This window comes from Denticeps clupeoides, chromosome 2 (assembly GCF_900700375.1).
Source record: "Denticeps clupeoides chromosome 2, fDenClu1.1, whole genome shotgun sequence".
NCBI classification, from domain to species: Eukaryota; Metazoa; Chordata; class Actinopteri; order Clupeiformes; family Denticipitidae; genus Denticeps; species Denticeps clupeoides.
The window spans coordinates 16,557,814-16,580,199 of NC_041708.1; the positions used below are offsets into that span (position 1 = coordinate 16,557,814).

General features: G+C 43.7%; 1 protein-coding gene across 4 annotated transcripts in view; it reads left to right on the forward strand.

The window, feature by feature from the left end:
- The first annotated feature begins 7,861 nt into the window (after window positions 1–7,861).
- bsnb (bassoon (presynaptic cytomatrix protein) b) overlaps window positions 7,862–22,386 on the forward strand; it is a 62,964-nt gene continuing 48,439 nt past the window's right edge. For all 4 annotated transcript variants that reach the window (XM_028964947.1, XM_028964948.1, XM_028964949.1 and 1 more), the window contains exons 1-2: window positions 7,862–8,155; window positions 14,291–14,663. In XM_028964947.1, the coding sequence (XP_028820780.1) occupies window positions 7,989–8,155; window positions 14,291–14,663 (540 nt within the window). In that variant the 5' untranslated portion in view covers window positions 7,862–7,988. The remainder of the gene's footprint in view (window positions 8,156–14,290; window positions 14,664–22,386) is intronic.

The window sequence follows — 22,386 nt, forward strand, 5'->3', positions numbered from 1 at the left end:
ATCGTCTATCCACAGTGTATTCTGCAAAACAAAAGACTTGCCACTGATAGAATGTTGTCTTTCCGTCTGTTCTGCACCTTTAAATGTGAACATGCATGTTGTGTTGACTGTGAAAGTGAAAGTGAAAGTGAAGTGATTGTCACACGTGATACACAGCAGCACAGCACACAGTGCACACAGTGAAATTTGTCCTCTGCATTTAACCCATCACCCTGAGTGAGCAGTGGGCAGCCATGACAAGCGCCCGGGGAGCAGTGTGTGGGGACGGTGCTTTGCTCAGTGGCACCTCAGTGGTACCTTGGCAGATCGGGATTCGAACCAGCAACCTTCTGATTACGGGGCCGCTTCCTTAACCACTAGGCCACCACTGTAGGCCACACTGTAGACTGTGTTTCCCAAACCTGCTCCAGGAGGAACATCTTCCAGGAAGTTTTTGTTCCTACCTACGTATCTTCATTATTATGCCATTAAGAAACACCTGAACCTGGAGTGAAGACTCCAGGACTAGGGTTTGGGAACGCTGGACAAGAGGACCAACAATAGACATCGATCAGGCATGTGCCTTCAGCAGGTACAGGACCTGTCCACTAGGTGGGGAAGTAATTACTGGATGAGCACCAGATCCCAGCTTCTGCACCTCTGTACGACACAACTGAAAGTTTTATTCTTACCATATACGTTTTACAATTTAAGAGAAGTGCACGATTTTTCTGTTTGTGTCACGTTTATTTTTAGATCTTGGATCGGTGTTCAGTGTGTGTGTTCCTTCAGATACCCTGACCACTGTGTACCATCTGTTAGCTGCAGACCTTGCTCTGGATGTAGGCCAGAAACAGTCACACATATATACATGTATTTACACACTTGCTATAAAAGCAACTTTCATACTTTCAGCCTAGTTATGGCGTCAGTCTGAAGGCAGGGTGGTTATCATACTCTGCTGCCTCAATATCCAAACAAAAGCCAGGTTTGCTGCTCATCCTTTCACTTGTGTCAATTACAGAAGTGCTTGAGTGATGGACTGAGATCAACACACTCTGTCCTTTACTTCCTATTAGCAGGACATACATCCCTCACACTGAGAGGGCCATCCAGCCCTCTCATCAATTTGTGATTGCTCTGGATGTCAGCCTGACGATGGATGTGCTCACTCTTTCCCTGATTTAATTTTCTTTTGGATTTTTTTCCACTGCCTCACTTGCATATCTTGTTATCATCACCAGTTTTCCTTCCATGGTGTTCCGAGGTCTCAGATTTGATGGGAATTGAGATGAAGCTGCGCACTGATAGCATAGACTTTGATCAGCTTCAGTTTGGTTTAACAACCTCCTGCAACATGTATTTGACCATAAATATACATCTCCAGTCCTATCCTTGGGACTGGAGTCATGAAACTATTTAGTAAAAATGACAGCATGTCTGAAAACTATTGCAACTGATCCTGAGCTGCGACACCAGACTGCTATCTGACTGGGTGTTTCTGGAAAGCAACTGACCTCCTGTACTGAAATGATCCCTTAATCTCACCCAGTCTACTTTCCACATTGTGCCCTCAGAAAGCTTGCTAACTTGCTGATAACCTGACTGCCTGCATGGCAATTCAAAGGTAGATCTGATGTTGAGGATCAACCTATCACATTCAGGATAGACTAATTAATAAATAAGAAAAATGACCTTAATTCACATCTGGCATGACAACAAAGGTTCCACATTTTCAAAAGGGAATTAGGTTGAGACAACAAAAAGATGAAAGTATACTTGCACAGCCCAAGGTATTTCATGACACTTAAAATTTTTCCCCTGACATGCACCTCTTGGTTAACTTTGTAAACAGGCCATAAAATAACGTTTAACACACACAGGGAGTGGTTGATATACAGGTCCTTATCAGGGCTCTTAGTTTGTAAACTCGATATTCTATAGAAATCGAACGAGAATTGCTGGTGTCTTCCTATTGTAAGTCGCTTTGGATAAAAGCGTCTGCTAAATAAAGTAAAGTAAAGTAAAGTAAAGGTCCTTCTAAAAAAATTTGCATATTGTGATAGTTCATTATTTCCTGTAATGTACTGATAAACATTAGACTTTCATATATTTTAGATTCATTACACACAACTGTGTGTAATGCCTTTTATAGTTTTAATACTGATGATTTTGGCAAACATCTCATGCTATCAAAAAAATTAGCATAAAAATTAGATCTCCTCAAACAGCAGACTTCCAAAATTTCATCTCTGCTTCCAACTCCACACTTCTCTGCACGCCTGCAACGCACAGAGCTGGAAAACAACTAGATCTCATACCTACACGCAAATACCTTCTGTTGTTTCCTCTGAGCTTTCCCCCCTAGACATCCTCTCTATTCAGGACCGTAACTGTGCTACAGACATCCTCTGCTCCACACTAACCTCTGGCCTCGAGAGACTCTGCTCTCTAACCTCAAAACCGACACATGCGACTCCACCCTCGCCGTGGATCTCTGACAAGGTTCACCGCCACAGGAACCATCTTAGAGCAGCTGAAAGGCAGTGGAGGAAATCCAAGTGCCCGGTTCAACTTAATAAGTATAAATCTCTCCTGAAATCCTTCTCTGCTGCTGTCTCTACAGCAAAGACCAGATACTTCCAGGACAAAGTAAGCAACTGCAAAGACTCTCGCAAACTATTCTCTACTTTTAACCGCCTCCTGAATCCTCCACCACCTCCCCCCTCTACTTCTCTCTCATCTGAAAACTTTGCTACCTTCTTCACAGAGAAGGTGGCTGACATTAGCAAACAATTCTCACCCCCTAACCCCAGATCTCATCCTGCTGTTACCTCTGAAACCAGGACACTGTCTTCCTTTACTCCCCTCTCTGAATCGGACGTGTCTAAACTTCTCCAGTCTAGTCACCCCACCACTTGCTCCCTGGATCCAATCCCCTCACACCTCCTTCAGTCCATACAGCCCACCATCTTATCTGCTCTGACACACGTCTTAAACTCCTCACTCACAACAGGAACATTTCCCACTGCTTTCAAACAGGTTGTCATTGCTCCCCTGCTCAAAAAACTCACATTAAACCCGTCTCTATTGGATAGCTACTGCCCAGTCTCCAACCTTCCTTTTCTTTCAAAAATTCTTGAAAAAGCAGTCCTGGCTCAACTTTCTTCATTTCAACACGAGCATGATTTTCTCGACCCTTTTCAGTCTGGTTTCAGAAAAGGGCATTCAACTGAAACCTCCCTCCTGGCAATGATGGATGACCTTCGTGCTGCAAGAGCTGCCCGCAGATCATCTGTCCTTATCTTACTTGATCTATCTGCTGCCTTCGACACAGTTAATCATGAAATTCTTCTCACCACACTCTCAGATTTAGGAGTTACAGGAACCATACTAAATTGGTTCACCTCTTATCTTCACGACAGGTCTTTCAAGGTATCATGGGGAGGTGAGACATCTGTCCTCTCTAGGTTAATCACAGGGGTTCCACAAGGCTCTGTCCTTGGCCCCCTTCTATTCTCAATATACACTCACTCACTTGGTCACATCATCCAATCACATGGCTTCTCCTATCACTCTTACGCTGATGACACCCAGCTCTATTTGTCATTCCCACCAGCAGATGCTACTATAGCAACAAAAATTTCAGCCTGTCGGCATGGATGTCTGAGCGACACCTCCAACTCAACCTATCCAAAACCGAGATTCTGATCTTTCCGGGCAACAACTCCCCTCAGCAAAACCTCTCAATTCAAATTGGCTCTCTACTGTTAACACCCACAGTGCCAGCAAAAAGCCTTGGAGTTTGGATAGATGACAAACTGAGTTTGAACTGTTACTGCGATCTCCAGATCCTGCAGGTTCACTCTCTACAACATTCGCAAGATTTGGCCTTTTCTCTTGCAACAGGCTACGCAGCTCCTCGTCCAGGCAATGGTCATCTCCAAACTCGACTATTGTAACTCTCTCCTGGCTGGAGCCTCTGCAGTCACCATAAAACCACTCCAGATGATCCAAAATATGGCAGCTTGCCTCACCTTCAATCAGCCGAAATACACCCATGTTACACCTCTTCTCACCTCTCTCGACTGACTCCCGGTAGCTGCTCGCATTGAGTTCAAATCCTTGATGCTTGCCTACAGGGCTGTAAATGGAACTGCGCCCTCCTATATCAATACAATACTACCTAGCTACACTCCTGCATGCTCTTTAGATCGGCAAATGAAATGAGACTGAAAATGCCTTCTTCCCGGGGTCTCCGATTCCAATCAACTCTGTTCTCCATTGTTGTCCCTGGCTGGTGGAACAACCTGCCCTCCTCCATATGACTAGCCGAGACTACCACCACTTTTAAGAAGCAGGTGAAAACCCTCTTATTCAAAAAGTATTTTAGACAAATCTAACACTTACACACGCGCATGCGTACACATTGCACAAAACAATACAAAAAAATATACATAATTTTTTCTTAGTCTAGCACTTAACAATCTCTGAGCATGCTCTTTGCTGACAAGTTAGGCCTTATCAGGGCTCTTAGTTTTGTAAACTCAAAATTCTATAGAAATCGAACGAGAATTGCTGGTGTCTTCCTCTTGTAAGTCGCTTTGGATAAAAATAAAGTAAAGTAAAGTAAAGTAAAGCATATTTCATCTGACCAATACACGCTGCTGAGGTGTTATGGAGGCCCAGGATGCTTCGATAGTGGACTTAAGCTCATCCAGAGTGTTGGGTCTTGCGTCTCTCAACTTTCTCTTCACAATATCCCACAGATTCTCTATGGGGTTCAGGTCAAGAGAGTTGGCAGGTCTATTGAGCACAGTAATACCATGGTCAGTAAACCATTTACCAATGGTTTTGGCACTGTGAGCAGGTGCCAGGTCATGCAGAAAAATTAAATCTTCATCTCCATAAAGCTTTTCAGCAGATGGAAGCATGAAGTGGTCCAAAATCTCCTGATAGCTAGCTGCATTGACCCTGCCCTTGATAAAACACATTGGACCAACACCAGCAGCTGACATGGCACCCCAGACCATCACTGACTGTGGGTACTAGACACTGGACTTCAGGCATTTTGGCATTTCCCCCTGCCCAGTGTTCCTCCAGACTCTGGCACCTTGATTTCCAAATTTGCTTTCATTTTTCTGCAGCCCAGGTCAGGCGCTTCTGCCGCTGTTTCTGGTTCAAATGTGGCTTGACCTGGGGAATACGGCACCTGTAGCCCATTTCCTGCACAGGCCTGTGCATAGTGGCTCTGGATGTTTCTACTCCAGACTCAGTCCACTGCTTCCGCAGGTCCTCCAAGGTCTGGAATCGATCCTTCTCCACAATCTTCCTCAGGGTCCGGTCACCTCTTCTCGTTGTGCAGCGTTTCTGCCACACTTTTTCCTTCCCACAGACTTTCCACTGAGGTGCCTTGATACAGCACTCTTGGAACAGCCTATTCATTCAGAAATTTCTTTCTTGCTTGAGGGTGTCAATGATGGCCTTCTGGACAGCAGTCAGGTCGGCAGTCTTACCCATGAATGCGGTTTGGAGTAATTAAAAAAATTTATAGCATTTATCAGACGCCCTTATCCAGAGCGACTTACAATCAGTATTACAGGGACAGTCTCCCTGGAGCAATTTAGGGTTAAGTGTCTTGCTCAGGGACACAATGGTAGTAAGTGGGATTCGAACCCGGGTCTTCTGGTTCATAGGCGAGTGTGTTACCCACTAGGCTACTACCACCCTAATTAACCAGGCTGGGAGTTTTTAAAAGCCTCAGGAATCTTTTGCAGGTGTTTAGAGTTAATTAGTTGATTCAGATGATTAGGTTAATAGCTCGTTTAGAGAACCTTTTCAAGAGATGCTCATTTTTGGAGATAGGAACTTTGGGTTTTCATGAGCTGTATGCCAAAATCATCAATATTAAAACAATAAGAGGCTTGAACTACCTTCAGTTGTGTGTAATGAATCTAAAATATATGAAAGTTTAATGTTTATCAGTACATTACAGGAAATAATGAACTTTTTTAGAAGGACCTGTACAGTCATGGCCAAACGTTTTGAGAATTCTTCTGTGTTTTTAGATCTTTTAGACAGTTGTTTCTGTGGTGTATTAAAGTATAATAAAGTATAATAAAAAGTATAATTTTACAATTACCTCAAGTTTAAATATTTGCAGTTTTGGAACTTTTTTTCAAGGCCCCTGCAATTCACATTAGCATGCTGTCAATCGGTGCATTGGTGGCCTAACGGTTAAGGAAACGGCCCCATAATCAGAAGGTACCACTGAGGTGCCCACTGCTCACCATGGGTTATGGGTTAAAAGCAGAGGACGTATTTCATTGTGTCACTGTGTGCTGCAGTGTTTCACAATGATAATCACTTCACTTTCAATTTCTGGGCCAAATCCTAACTGATGGCAACCAATTCCTTCATAATCAGTGCTTGAAGTTTGTGGGATTTTGTTTGTCCACCTGCCTGTTTTGTTTCCCGAGCCTTTTAGTTATCACTTTGTGCTCCATCATGCTGTGATAGGGTGGTAGTAGCCTAGTGGGTAACACAGGGGGGACAGTCCCTGCAACTACTGATCGTAAGGCACTCTGGATAAGTGCTGTAAATGTAATGTAAAATGTAATGCTGGAAAAGGCATTGTTCTTCACCAAGTTCTACTTGGATTACCATTCTTTATTCATGGCTGTGTTGTTAGGCAAAATCCTCTCTTCAAATACTTGTTGATAGCCTCATCCCATCTCAGATTGACAGTTCTCTTCTTTTTGGTCTCCCAAATAAGTCTCCAACTTCTTCAGAATGCTGCTCGGGTCATAACTCGTACTCCATCAAAAGAACACATCACCCCAGTTCTCCAACAGCTTCATCAGTTGCCAATAGACGCTAGGATAAAATTTAAAATATCGGCACTGCTTCCCGCTCTCTCTGGTCAATTCATGATTAATTGCTCTAACTCTGTTTTTGTTGTCAATTCATGCTTATTGTGCTGTTATTTATTTTATTATGTAAGGTGACCTTGGGTTTTAGAAAGGCACCCTGAAATAATATATATTATTATCATTATTATTCTTGGACACCCTGAAGCCTTCTTCACAACATGGATATTCATGATCTGATAAATGGTTGATTTAGGTTCAATCTTAGTAGCAGCAATATCCTTGCCTGTGAAGCCCAGCACAACGAATTTCTTTGCAGGTGTCCATGGCTAACAGAGGAAGAATGATTTTAATGATCCACCCTCTTTTTCAAGCATCCCTTTTCAAGCATCCAGCCTGACAGAATGATCTCCAGCTTTGTGCTCCTCAACACTCTTACTTGTGTTAATGAGAGGATCAGCAGGTCTGGCAGGGCTGAAATAAAGTGAACATTTTGATCACTCTTCATTACATTTTGGATGTTATGCAAATTGCCATAATAAAAACAGAAGCAGCAAACTTTGTGAAAACCAGTATTTGTGCTATTCTCAAAACATTTGGCTACAATTGTATACTATTTATTATAATATGAGGTTGCCAAGGGTAGAATTTTCACACTTTTTTAGGCCATGATTGTTTGTTTGTTTAAACGCAGCACAAAGATGGCAAATAAGGGCATAATGCAGGATACAAACTGTATCCTGTATTCATTGCACAACTGTGTAAAGAAACATTCAAAACATGGGCATAAACCAGAAGTTTAAAGCAAACTCTGAACAGAAATTTCTGAACATACTATAACAACAACATTCTGTACAGGGTTTTTCGAGTTTTTAAGCCACATTTTCAAGAAAAAAGCCCATAATCCTGCTAACATTTCCTGGCGCAGCAAGAATGTCACGAGCTGGCAACAATGCGTGCAGGAGCGGATGTAGGGCGCGGGAGCGCGGGCGCGCGCACGCATGCGCGCTCCGTACGGGATGCTGGATTGTAGGCGATGATGGCGGAAGAGGAGCGCAGCTGACTTCTCTGACTTTTCTCAGCTCACCACCGGCTCCTCGCTCGATTCTTTCCCCTCCGTTTTAGCTCCGTTTAGTCAACATGGGGAACGAAGCCAGCATGGAAGGAGAGGCCCAGCCCGGGCAAACCGCAGCGGCTCCGGCTTCCGCTTCAGCACCGGCGGGCGCTGGACAGCTCATCAAGCCCAGCAATGGTGCGCCAGCCAGCGGCACCGGCTCCGGACCCGGGCCCGGGCCCGGGATTAACAGGTACTGCTGCAGACGAATTTGTCAGCCGCAGCAGGCTGGTGGTGCTGTAGTCGAGCTGTTTTTCTGCTCGTTTTTATTACCACTGCGGTAAAAATATATCATTTATTTAATGACGCTGAATGGAGTACATTGGAATCCATGTTTACCAGTCGATCTAGCTAGCTGCTGGGGGCGTGATGGACACCGTGTCTAGCAGCAGTAGGCCAGTACCAGGTCAGGGGATGCTTCTGTCGCCGACAAAACGTTCCCGGTGTGACGCAGACGTGCGCGGTCGTCGTAGAGCACGTGGCGCTCGCAGGACGCCACGGTGCGACGTCGTGCCTCGGCGACACGTCGAGCTTCGGTTCTGTTTACGTCATGGCCCGGTGGGCTCTCGGCGTCACGTGATAGTGGGTGGTAAACACGGATCTCAGACGGCGCCACGCCCTTTTCGGCGTACAGCGTGAATTTGTTGGGGACCCCGGCGAGTGTGCAGCTTTTCAAGGCTGCGCCGACACCTCCCTCCTTCCCCCGCACACACACACTAGCACACTCAGTGGGTTTTTTTTTTATTCATTTTGCTCCATGCCGGACAGGATGTGGTTTAAGGTGACCTGATTATGCATCAGTACTTGTGCAACTACCTGCCCTGTCACATGCATGGCTGTTGTTCCTGGAGACCCATGATAAGACACTGTCCATAATATCACAATAATGAATATTGTTTAACGGAAGGGAAAGAACCCCTAAAAAGAAAGTTTCCGCTTTTACAAAGAAGAATTTCTTTTAAAATTAATTTGAAACAATAGAAAAATGTCCTGTAATAGTCTTTTGCATGACCTTTTAAAACTTTCAGGATAAATCTTTGAAAACCAGCACTTACATACTGTCACCCTTTTTTTGTAACTATTCACGGTTGTAGTCATACATGCCTGCTTTTTCATTCAGTAACAAGAAATGGCGATAGTTGTAAAAAGGTCATTCTGCTTTGCCGAGCGGCAGCTCATATGGTTGGATCTGGAACTTCTCCCCTTATCTCGTCATAAGGGGAAAGGTTGCACGACGCCATGTCTGCACCAAAAATTGTTTGTGGTGAATGGTGTTGATTTCATCATTTCCATGAATGCCCGTGCACTTCTATAGGCTGCTCTCCTCCTCGCCCAGACTTTTGTCATCGTCCCAGTATACACGCACTGGACGGAACCCGATTTCCCTCCTATTCATGTATACTGCACAGCAAAAGAAGCCAAATTAAATGACCAAGTCAAGCTATATAACTGCAAATCAACTAAGTGTGTGAATGGCTCCATCATTAGCTTGGAGTTGCTGGAAAGCTGTGCAGGCTGGCTGGGCTTCGGATTGGCAAATTGGAATATTTACATATGGTCAGTGTTGACTGAGATGTGGGGAAGAAAACAGTTTGAAAAATCCACCAGAGGGTCATGTCATGCATATGTATATTTCTTAGTTATGAGCATTATAGAAATGTGGGATTGTATTCAAACATGACAGAAGGTGAGGAGGACCAGGCTTTATTGTGCGTTTGTTCCTCCCCTAGTTCTCTGATGAATTAATTGCAGCCTTGCAGTCCATGTGAAGCACCTCACTTCCTGTCACCCTTTATTTTCCCCACAAAATGCAACATATTTTAAAAAAATGAATAAATAAGGGAATGATATATAATAGCAACATAAAATATATTTTATATATATAATTTTGATATACATTTTGATATACAGCTATATAAGTGTACTTATTATTGTAAAATATTATTTCATGGCCATTATTTTTACCCAACAACACAGATTATTTCAGAGGCCTTTCATTTCATTTCAGCAGTTTTAATTACAGAATCAGTCTGGCCTTTTTATTTCATAATGTGACTTTTCAGCAAAATTACTTTGTCTGTCCATGACATACATACAAGTACATTTGTATAGCTGAATGCAATATATTTTACAATAATTAGCTGTATATCAAAATGTGTTCATTACTTCAGCGGGTGAAGCGGGTGCCTGTTGACGGTGGACAGGGTACCGGTACAGGCCTTGGCCTGAAGCCATCAGTGCAGGACAGCCACCACTCGTCCGTGTGGACTTCTGCCCCCCCTTTGTGGACTGTTTTGGGTGGCACGCCGGGAATATGATTGTATAAAGTTGCCCTGTTTGTATCTGTTCACTGTTGGGTTGTTGCTGAGTGATGTTTCTTTCCTATTGTGTAATAAACCCCTGTGTATGCATCCTCCTTCCTCATCATGTCCGACCATCGTGACATAGGCTTATTTTTGGAGGTTAGAAGGTTTCTGTAGAAAGCCTATTTTTTCTGTCCAATCCCTATGAATAAATGAAAAATGGACATTAAGGATGCTCTGTATCTTTATCATAGAGATCCAAAATTCTTTGGAGTTTCCTTGTTCTGATTTGCATTCTTTACAAGTGATCCAGGGAACAGTGATGGCAGGTGTGCACAAATGTGCAGTCAAATTTAAAATAATGTCTCTGCCTCATCATTCTGATCATAGACTCCAGTGCAGATAATGGTGCAGTAACTCTGCATGCACTTTATGATCAGCTACTAACTGAGAACTAGACCAGTGAAATAATGAATATTGAATTTTTATCATTATCCCATGCAAGAGGTTGTGAGTGAAAAGTGGGTGAAATGAGCCTGGTGCCACACTGCAGGAGCGCAAGGTGGTTTGGAACGGTTAATGAAGGACATTTCGTACATGCTGTATTTTGGGTTATGTCATCGATAGTAGTAGAAAGAAACTTGAGTAATAATGCAGGTGGAGGAGGGGCACTGCACTTGGATCCAAGAGCACCGAATCAGACCTATTGCCTGTTTCTGTCAATTGGAAAAATGAGAGCAACTGTAGTAGTCTGTTCATGGAGGCATAAAACACACACACACACACACACACACACACATACACACGCTATGCCTGGGTCAGCTGGGTGGAAAATGAATCCCCATGTGGAGAGGAGCCAGCAAGAGATAATTATCTGTCTTTGTATTTTCTTTGCGTATATTTGAGGTTGTTGGCTAAATTGAGTATCAATGTCGCGATTCTAATAAAAGTTTCTAAAAAATGAGAGTAAATGTCTTAAATGTCTCGGTTTGTGAGTTTGCTTGCATTTTCATAAATATTCTTTCAACATGTTAGCGACGAGGAGGGGAAATTACCCAGAATGCTAAAGCACAGCAAATTGCTGCCTTTCGAAGCTAGAAGGGCGTGCAGTGAGCGGCTTGTCAACATGGGGGTTGGTGTGAACGTCACCATTCCAGGAGCTGATGCTTGCCCTGAATGCTCAGCCACTTTTGCGACAGTGGAGCTGGGTGTGGTCAGATTCTCAGATGTTCTGTTGACAACAGAGCAGCTTGATTTAATTGACCCCATGCTGAAGTTTTTTTTCTTTGCAAGTCACCAAAACAGCACTGGCATGGCATGGACTCCACTAGACCTCTGATGGTATCTACTGTAGTGTCTTTTACAGAACTTATGTCCTTTAAGTTGTGAGGTGGTGACTCCATGGTCAGACTTGTTTTGTCAGCACGTCCCTCACAGGCTGAATTGGACTGAGATCTGGAGAATTTGAAGGCCAAGTCATCCTCAAATCATTCTTAAACCATTTCCGCAGTCTGGCAGGACTGATCATCCTATTGTTTCATGAAGGGATGTACTTGGCCAGCAGTAACATTTAGGCAGGTTCTGTGTTTTAAAGTAACATCCGCATGAATGTGGGACCTAAGGTTTCCCAGCAGAACATTGACCATTGACCTTCGCACTGCCTCTGTTGACTTGTCTTCTACCCAGTTACAGGTGGGAAGTGAGTGTCTGGGTGAGGCATGACTGTTATTACGTGCGTTAGTGCTCACAATCCTCCTTCTCCTGCCTCCAGTACTGAAATGCTTTCTTCGCGAGCCTCGTTTGTTCAGCAGTCTTCTGGGTTTTTATTCATGCCATTGTGTGGAAGGAGTGACAGTGTACACCCAGCAGTCTCAATCACCATGACAACAGGACTGAGAACCAGGTGTTGATTTCCATCACAGTGTAGGGACATTAATCAGCGAGCGCAGAGTCATGGTTCTCCAACAGCACTGACAAATCTGGATGGCTGGTGGCCGTGGCAATGACTGGTATTGAGCCGCAGCCAGATCATCCGTCTAAATCACTGTCACGCCTCAACGTTGTGTCCTCAGACTCCCAACTGCAGGACCTGTCAGGAGATAAGGAACATTATGTGGATGGTTGGCACCTGCTGATGCCACATCTCTACTAGAGATGTTGCGGGAAATAAGGGGACAGAGATGGGCATGATGTGACATGATGAGGTCCCAGATGTCTATCATTTTAATTTGCTGTCAGCATGTCCTGTGCTCCTTGCTACACATTTTTGTCATGAGTCATCATGGCTTTGAACCTGACAACAAGTGTAAGAGCCGAATCCACGTGTGGCAATAGCAGAATCTCAGGCTCGGCTTTAATTGCTCTGTGATCCTCTGTGCTGTTGCCTGCGGGGAAAACTGAATAAAATAAATGGATAAATGTCCTTCTCTGAGCTCAGACCAGCCATAAAGGCTACTTCCTCATAAACCATGCAGAAACTCATAAACTACTCCAAAATAAACTAGGCCCGGAAGAACACTAGCTATTGTTTAAACAAGTCACAGAGAGACAACAACGGTAGACTCATCACTGAGAGCAAATACAAAACTCATCCAGCTGGACGTGGACAGAATTAAGTGTGCGAATCACTAAAGTCAACTGAGAGAAGAACCAAAAGCACAGAGGGCGATGGCAAAGCACACAACAGTAGAAGTGCATGCATATGCAGTCACAGCCACACATCTCTGTTAATAAGCAGTGGATTTATAGAGGATCTACTGCACCAGGCCAGAGTGGAACATGCATGATATACGGGTCCCTGAGAGCCCGGCTAATGGCCCACTCTCCCACTCTCCCTGAACTGGGCTTCTTGGTGTCTCTGTGTTGAATAATGGCTGAGCCTCCTTAAGCAGCAGAGTTGCAGCGCTTTGCTCCTGAAGATGAAGGGTCTTATTTTATTTTTGCTGCCAACGTCATGATAGTCGACCACCAGTGACCACCATGTGGCTCTGGCTGGGGATGTGATGCCTTTGGTATTTGACTTAATCAATGACCTCATCCTTCATGTCCAAGTACTGGATCATTTTCATCAACATTGCATTTTGTCGCTTGCATCTAGGCCCAGGTTTAGTAACTACTGTAAGCATTAAGAACAGTGAGTGAAAGTGAAACAGGCCACCAGCCTGCACTTTTCCAGACCAGAGCTTAGCTCCTTGATTAATTTACTCTTTCTCAAAGTGTGTACTAACACCAAACACTTTGAGAACATTCCACACCTTCGTCAGGTCTGCACATTTATTGATAAGAAATGCCTGTGTTCTGTATGACCCCTGTTGTTTTTGTAGCCTCACACTAATTTGCCCTGCTTAGACACTAAGGTAACAGGTCATGGTGACCCGGCTGCCATGCTGCCACTGGTGTCCGTGGCAGCAGTCAGTGGTTTTCCCACCATAGGCTCATTATAATGTGGTCCAGAACATGCCGACTAGGTGTAACAGTGAAATATGCACTGGTCTGGATCCTTCATTGATACTCTATGTCCGTAATCCAGCCTGTGAATATTATATTGATAAACGATATGAACGAAGCTTCTCTTTATTTCACCTTATATCTCCACAAACTGAGATGTATCATTTGGACGGCAATGCCTCGGTTTCAAGACATAATAATGTTTGCTACAAGGCACATTTGTGGTGTTTGTGTAGACTAATCTATAGGTCATGTGTCTAAAAAGAATTTCTTTTATGAGCACGCTTGGCCCCAGAACCTGTAAACAAACGGCATTATGGAACAGAGAACAACTGGCTCAGTTCTAATTTAAACTGTGGTGCTGTAATAAAAGATCAGTCCATTTAAAATATATATATTTTTTTTGCCACAGTGAATATCTGCCTTATTGAACTGAACGGGGCAGCTCCACATTCACATGTCAATTTACCTGTGATGTATACATATTAATCAACACATTCAACCATTTTTGTTGTAAGTCTCTCTTTTTCTGGGTCTTTATCATTTATCCAGTCTGATGCCGTTTATTCTCTTCACAGTATTGGTCCTGGTCCTAAAGTGGGGGCTCCATCCACAGGAGGGCCAGGGCGTGGGGCTCCTCAAGCTCACCCCCCACAGACAAGAGGAACAGAACCTGGCCATGTGGCCCGGAAAAACCTCCAGGTGGAAGTTGGCAGCAGCAAGAGTGGCCGCTCGCCTTCGGTGTCACCTGACAGGGGGAGCAGTGCCCCCACCTCTCCCTACTCGGTGCCCCAGATCGCCCCCATGCCCAGCAGCAAACTCTGCCCTGTCTGCAAGACCGCAGACCTGACGGGCACAACGGACGACCAGCCAAACTGCAACACCTGCACACAGTGCCGGAGTATGGTGTGCAACCAGTGTGGATTCAACCCCAACCCACACCTCACAGAGGTAGGATCTTTTTTAATGCTTAAATATGGGGCAGTGGTGACCAAGCAGTTAAGGAAGCAGACACATAATTGGAAGGTGCCAATGAGGTGCCACTGAACAAAGTACCGTCCCCACACCTTTCATGGCTGTCCACTGCTCACTAAGGGTGATGGTTAAATGCAGAGGACACATTTCATTGTGCATTGTATGCTGTGCTGCAGTGTATCACAATGAATCAGAATCAGAAAACCTTATCCCGAAAGAAATTGCTTATGCTACAACTGCACAGAGGGGAATTACATACAATGTATGTATGAGACATACAACAAGTGCACAGAGAGACCGACAGACAGACAAAAATGAGCATAAATTTAAAAAAAAAAGTAAAATAAGTATGTAGTGGCTAAGGCATTGCACATTAAGTTAAGAGTCAATAAGTGAGTTTTTGCACAGTAAAAAACAGCAACAGGAGACAGTTGCACAAAAGAACAGCAGCAGAAGGATCATATTGCACAACCCCAATGACAGTCACTTCAATTTTTTAATATGATTATTCAGAGATGCCAGATTGACCTTAAATACATCTAAAAAAAAGGATTCGACTTTTGATTCTGTTGTACACCCTGTTTGAAGCAGTTCAAAGTTAGTTAGTGCCCTACACATTTGTTAATTTTCATTTAGTTAGAAAATGTATTTGTGTCCATCTGAGCACCCAAAGGATTAGTTGTTATATATGGTTAATCATAATGGTTAATCCTAATATATATTATATAGGCAGAAAATTTTCATTTTTGTCACAACACCCAGCACACCTCCCTACCCCCAGGGGGCGCGGGACTGGTCTCAAAGACCCCAAGTAGACGCGTTCGGTGTCAGCGAGAGTTATAAAGGCTGGCGGCCATCTTGAATCCGTGCTTGCTCATTATTTCTGGTATTGTCCTGGTCTTGCTGCCATATTTGTCTATTGCCTGAACTGTTACATCAACCTTTTTACCTTCAACTTTGGATTGCCCTACATTCACCTGTGTTTGCCCCTTGTCTGAATCTTGATCAACCTTCCAGAATGCCGCCCCCTTTGTACCTTTTAGACTCTGATCTCTCCTGCTGACCTCCTGCTTCTCACAAATCTCTTGAATCTCCTCTGTTCTTTCTCTGATTGCAACTATGTCTGCGCTTGTGCTGAGAGTGTTTAAACGTATACAGTATCAGGTGACAAAAAATTTAAGTGCATTTAGCTTGTTCTTAGAGAGACAGAGGGGTGTGGTGCAGGTGGAACACCTAGTTGCTCATAAGAGATGCTGCTTGTTTGAGGGAAAGATCTAATAAAGAAGAACATTCATATCTGTGGCGGGGCACTAGACAGTCTGCATGGGTCTCTGGAGAGTACTTGTGTTAAATAAAAAGCACTGGGGTAAATGGATCCTCTTCCTGGCACTGACCCAGGGTCCAAAATGGAATTCTGAGGAGTGCTGGTGTGGATCAGCCCTTAATATTGTAGGGCATACTGAGAAATCAGCACTCACAATAAACTTCTCAGTTCTCATCCAGACATCTCCTCAGGCCGACAGAGGAGCAGTAACTGGCCTGCTCCAGCTCTACTTCATACGGGAGGCAGAGACATTTAGTTGGGTGGATGTGGGCTCAGAGTTGTGGTGTAGTGGGAGAGAGCGAGAGTGAGTAAAGATAAGATGGGGGTGGGGGGGATGAGGGTGACACTAATAGACACGTTACTGAAGGGAGAGTGGACACAGGAAGTGAGTAGGAGTGGGTGCTGGTTATTTCGCTGTGTTGTCACTTCCAGCTTGTCATTGGTTGACAGGGACAGAGTGGGTGAGTGTTCTGCCTGGATTTTTACTCCAGTAGATTCTCCTCTGCTCTCCTCTAAAAGACTTGGGGCTGATTTCCTTGGATCAGAAAAAAAGCCTTTGACTGTGTTGATCACTAATATGTTTTTAATGTGTTTTGGGTTTGGGAATTTTTTTTTGAAGTGGGTACAGTTGCTGTACGCAGGGCCTTCATTTTTGGTCGATATTGGAGGTGGTTTATGGTTGCCTTTTTTTGTCTAAAGGGGTAAAATACAAGGCTGTCCCCTTTCAGCTCAACTGTATGCCCTGGTAATTGAACCTCTGCTTTTGAAATATAGGAAACGTATGTCTGGTTAAAGTTTCCTCGTATGCAGATGTTGTCACTCTTTTTCTCAATGATAGTAAGGATGTGGACGCCCTTGAGGGTGCGGTAACTATCATCGGCTAGTGTTAACTGGGAAAAGAGAGAATCTTACTGGGTTGGTGGAGGGCAATACGAGACCTTGCCTCCTCGGCTCCTGGAGGATTGGAATGGGGCAAGGATTACATTACATTTACAGCATTTATCAGACGCCCTTATCCAGAGCGATTTACAATCAGTAGTTACAGGGACAACTTAGCAACTTAGGGTTAAGTGTCTTGCTCAGGGACACAATGGTAGTAAGCGGGCTTTGAACCTGGGTCTTTTGGTTCATTGGCGAGTGTGTTACCCACTAGGCTACAACTACCCTACCACCCTAAGGATGGAGTGAAACTTCTTGGAATTTTTGGGGGGTTTGATGTCAATCTCCAACAGAATTGGGATGAATTAGTGGAGAAAGTGTGCACCTAATTGTTCAAATGGCAATGGCTACTCCCCCATCTGTCCTATAACGGTTGGTTATACCAACGAGTGTTGGCTACTAACATCCTGATTGTCTCGTCCTTGTGGCATAAATTTTGTGTGTTGCAGCTTCCATCAGGACTGGTACAATGATCCAGAAGAAGTTGGTTGATTTTCCTGGGTCAGGGCAACCCTGGATTAGAGCGGCTGCAATGGTGGACCGCTTGCCTTTTTATAGGTCCTTACTCAAGGCGTGGAAAGTCCTTGTGGTGCAGCGAGTGCCAATGCTAGATCCTGGACCTTGGGTACAGAAGGAACCATAGATTTTTTTTAAACCATTTTTGCCATCTCAACTACTTTCCTCAGCTACGCTGAGGCAAATGTCTCTACTTCTCATGTGTGAAGGCATCTCATCTGAAAATGCAGATTCTAGTAGGAGGGTAAAATAAGTAATACTGTAACAACACAGAATATCATTAGAGGCATGGCAATAAATAGTAGAATTGCGCCTTGCGTAATAAACTGCAATAGTGTAAGAATGGACATCACGGGAGCCTGCTTTTGCCTTGCATAACAGATGTCTGCAGGGGGAGGTGTGACATTCCTGTGTCAACGGTTGTGGGTGAAGATTCGGCACCCCTGTTTTACATGCCTTTTGTCGTCGATGGTTGTGGGTGAAGATTCGGCACCCCTGTTTTACATGCCTTTTGTCGTCGATGGTTGTGGGTGAAGATTCGGCACCCCTGTTTTGCATGCCTTTTGTCTGACGGCAACGTGTGAATTATCAGCCGTCAGGACCGCCCACCCTCTTTGTCTTCCCCAAATGGGAGGCACCGGGGGCGTGACATCAGAAACAACAGGTTCTGATTGGTCAGTGACAACTTCCTGTAGGCCAGTGACAACTTCCTGTAGGCCAGGGGTATAAAGGTCTGCTCACATGTGGAAAAAGGGACTCGGGGGCTCTCTTGCTCAGAGGTTTTTCCATCGGAAGCCGGAAGGTTTTTCAGTCTTTCTCTCCCCCTCTTTTTCTCTTTCTTCTCATTTTTATTTTCTGTGTAACCTTGGTACCTTTTTTACATTCAATATTCACATGTAACTACAATAATTATTTACCGGTGTTAATAAATTAGAAACTGTTCATTTTTAATTGTGCCATTTTTAATTTCTGCCAGGTAACATCAGATTGGAGTGGTTGAATACAGTGCTTTGTGTGGAGGGAGAAAGAGTTTTTCTACACACTCTATTCTCTTCTCCCACACCACATGGTCTTTTTTACAACAGTAAAGGGAAAAAGTGGGCGAATATTTAAATGAAAGGGTGAAGGGGACATTTCTGAGGTCTCATTTGACATCACCGGCAGAAATGGAAAATTGTTGCACCAGCTGCTTTTTTCCATTTCAGATCATGAGGTGCACAGTGGAAGCAGATGACCTATTGTTACCTGGAGACCGGTGACATTACTGATGCCAGTAAACTGAAGGATTCTCTTCACTTAATTATACACAAATATCAAAGCAACATTGTATTTCAGTGCTCTGAAGACTCATATTGAAATGATGAGCAGTTAAAATTATATTACAGTTATTCATGTGTGAATAAATGGTCATATTAACCTCATACCAGCAACATTACGTGAATTAATACTTTTTAATCTTTATATCACACTTGGCTCAGTGGCCGAAAAAAAAGAGAAACTTAAACGGAGAACAACAAATAGGGCCCGCAGGCGTGTGGCGGTTGCCAGAACTCAATAGGTTGCCAGGTAAGAAATGAAGGTCTAGTTGCCTCAACTGAGTCCACTAAAATGTCGCTGCTGCAGAGGGGCGGAGCCACAGGCTTTAATAGCCTGTCCGGATTGGGCACAGGTGATGTGTCTAGGTGCCGTCAATCCTGACAATCCCAAAATATTGCTTGTTTTCTGTGGTAGTTTTTGTTCTTTGCTCCATTTTTCATCCCTAAAAATATTCTTTCACCGTCACTGAACAGGACCAGGATGATGATCCATTTTTGACTCTGCAGTATGCATGAAGATATCTTGGTGGATTCGCAGAGCAGTGGTTCCCAACCTTTCTTCCCTGAAGTCCCCCTACCCCTACCAAGACAAACCAGGAATTTCCAACTCCAATTCCTTCCTGCATACAAGCATCAGCAAAGATGGCTGATGAGATCTTTACCATGGCATGAGGGTACTGGAAGTGGGCTGGAGATAGAGGTCTCTTCAGGCGGGTTGTTATCGGAGTATAGAATGGGGCTGCCAGAGGCTGGGCTGCATTGTAGTCAGTGAACGAGAAAGAGGTCTGGTTCATCAGGGTCAAAACGTACGGCACATGCCTGACCCAGTTTCAATTATCCTTTTTGGTGTGTTGACCTCAGGTGTTTGTATGGAATATAAAACCAAGCATCTAGGCATGTATACATTAGAACAGTGGTGTCTGTTCTCTGGAATGACAAATCATGCCTCTCTCTGACAATCTGATGGATGAGTCTGGGTTTGGCCAGAAGAATGCCTGACTGCATTGTACCAAGTGTAATTTGGTGGAGGACTGTTATGGTGGTGTGTTATTTTTCAGGGGTTGGGATTGGACCCTTAGTGTGGAAGAACTTGACTGTTTTGGAAAGAGCCCTGATATCAAACTGATAGAACACCTTTGGAATTAATTAGATCAGAGACTGCAGGCCTGGCTTATCATCAAACATCGCAATTCCTAAACCTTGTTGAAAGTCCTCCTAGAAGAGTTGAAGCTGTTATAGTTGTATAGGGTGGGCCAACTCCATACTAAAGTCTATGGATTCAGAATTAAATGGATTGTCATTAAATGTGTAAAGGCAGATGTTCCATTACCTTGGGCAATATTGTGTATGCCAGAAATTGCTTGTAATAGTTAACTGGTGCATGTATTTCCCTACACATCTATATAGTTCTGGCTTCAAAATCAGAAGTGAGCTGAGAAGTAAAACACTGGACATTTTGTCACACTATGTGAATATGGATAATTTGATTTGAAGGTCTGGTCTTAATTCTCTTCACTATGTGCGGAATTAAATTATTACCATGTTGGTGTTTAACTTCTGTTAATATTCCACATAAACATATGGCAGTCACATTGTAATATGGCCAACAAATGATCTAAAGTGAAACAAGTGAAAGTGAAATGATTGTCATTTTGATACACTGCAGCACAGCACATGGTGACACAATGAAATGGGTCCTCTGCATTTAACCCTGTGTTTCATGGCTGCAGTGGGCTTTGGGTTTGTGGGAATGGTACCTTGCTCAGTGGCACCTTGATGGTTGGTGGATTTGAATTGCTTCTTTAACCACTAGGCTACCACTCCCCTGTATGCATATGTATGAGACAAAAGAACAGGATAAAAGTAACTGGTCATGCAGGGGCCCATTTGAACTTGATGATTTTGCTCAGTAATTATTATTTTTTTTTAAATATTGTCTAGTCATCATTATAATTAAAGTCCCATAAAATGTCCTTCAAATCTAATTGTCCATATTCACATAGTGTGACAAAATGTCCACTGTTTTACTTCTCAGCTCACTTCTGATTTTGAAGCCAGATCTATATAGATGTGCAGGGAAATACACGCAGGTCACCAGTTAACTATTACAAGCGATTTCTGGCATACACAATATGGTGGTAGGAGCCTAGTGGGTATCACACTTGCTTACGAACCAGAAGACCCAGGCTCAAATCCCACTTACTACCATTGTGTCCATGAGCAAGACATATAACCCTAAGTTGCTCCAGGGGGACTGTCCCTGGACTGGCATACACAATATGGTGGTAGGAGCCTAGTGGGTAACACACTCGCCTATGAGTGTGGTAGTGGCCTAGTGGGTTAGACACTCGCCTATGAACCAGAAGAACCAGGTTCAAATCCCACTTACTACCATTGTGTCCCTGAGCAAGACACTTAACCCTAAATTGCTCCAGGAAGACTGTCCCTGTAACAAAAGGTTTGTAAGTCGCTCTGTATAAGGGCATCTGGTAAATGCTGTAAATGTAAATGTAAAAGACCCACATATGAATATTCAATTAATATGAATATGGTGGAAAGGGTAATTTGTTGTAGTAATTTAATTAGCACTTCAGCCACAACTTGTATGAAGTAAAATCATCTTCACAAGTTGGACATTTCTGTGCTGTGGATCATTTAATTTAAAATGATTGCATATGCATGTAAAATTTCATAGCTGGCATGCTGTCTGGCTGTAAAGACCAGGAGGACATTGGCATTACTGAAGGTCGGTTTGTTAAGATAGGGGAAATCCTGAGAGGGGTCTGTGTGGATGTGGGTGGAGGGGGGATTTTTGTCTACAGATAGTGATTGATGCTTCTGGAGGCAGTGCTGTTCCTCCACTGTCCTCTAGTTCGGCTTGCCACAGGAAGATGAAAAGGCAAGTCACACTTCAGAAATCCTCCTCTGCAGAAACCACTTTGCAGAGGAGGATTCGCTTGCCATTGGCTGATCCTCTATTTATAACTCTCACCCGCCCCTTGAAAAAGATTTCCCTCTCTGACGCAGCAGGAGCGCATTGAGGGAGGAGGGGGGAGAATTTGTGGAAGAGGGCAGGGAGGTGTGATGAGTGGGGATGGCAGATCCCAAATTAAAGACTTGAGTTAATAGCACCAGAGAATCCCCAATTAGGCAAAACTGCTAAAAATTCTAAAATTTCTAGCCTAAATTCCTAAAGATTCCTCCATTTGGACTTCACCTTGTAGCCCCAACCAAGACTGGAAACAGTAGAATATGTACTACTGAACCGGAGTGTAGAGTAAAGAACCTTCAGTCTTTCACCAACATGTGGAACACTGTCCACAATAAAACTGGATTAAATGCAATAAAAGGTGTTTATGTTCTCTAGCACACACAACTGTGTCACTTCTACTGTCATATTGTACTGTTATTGGTGATTGGGTAGGAAGGATGGAAAATGCCCAATTTTAAAGCTGCAAGCGCCTATTATCCATTGCTCAGTATTTTGTCTTCTATATCGTCATAAATATCACAAATTTTCTTGAAAATTCACAACAGAGTTTTGCTCTCCCCTAACAAGATTGTAAATATGAGCATTCTAAAAAGTCTAACGTGCAGAAACGCT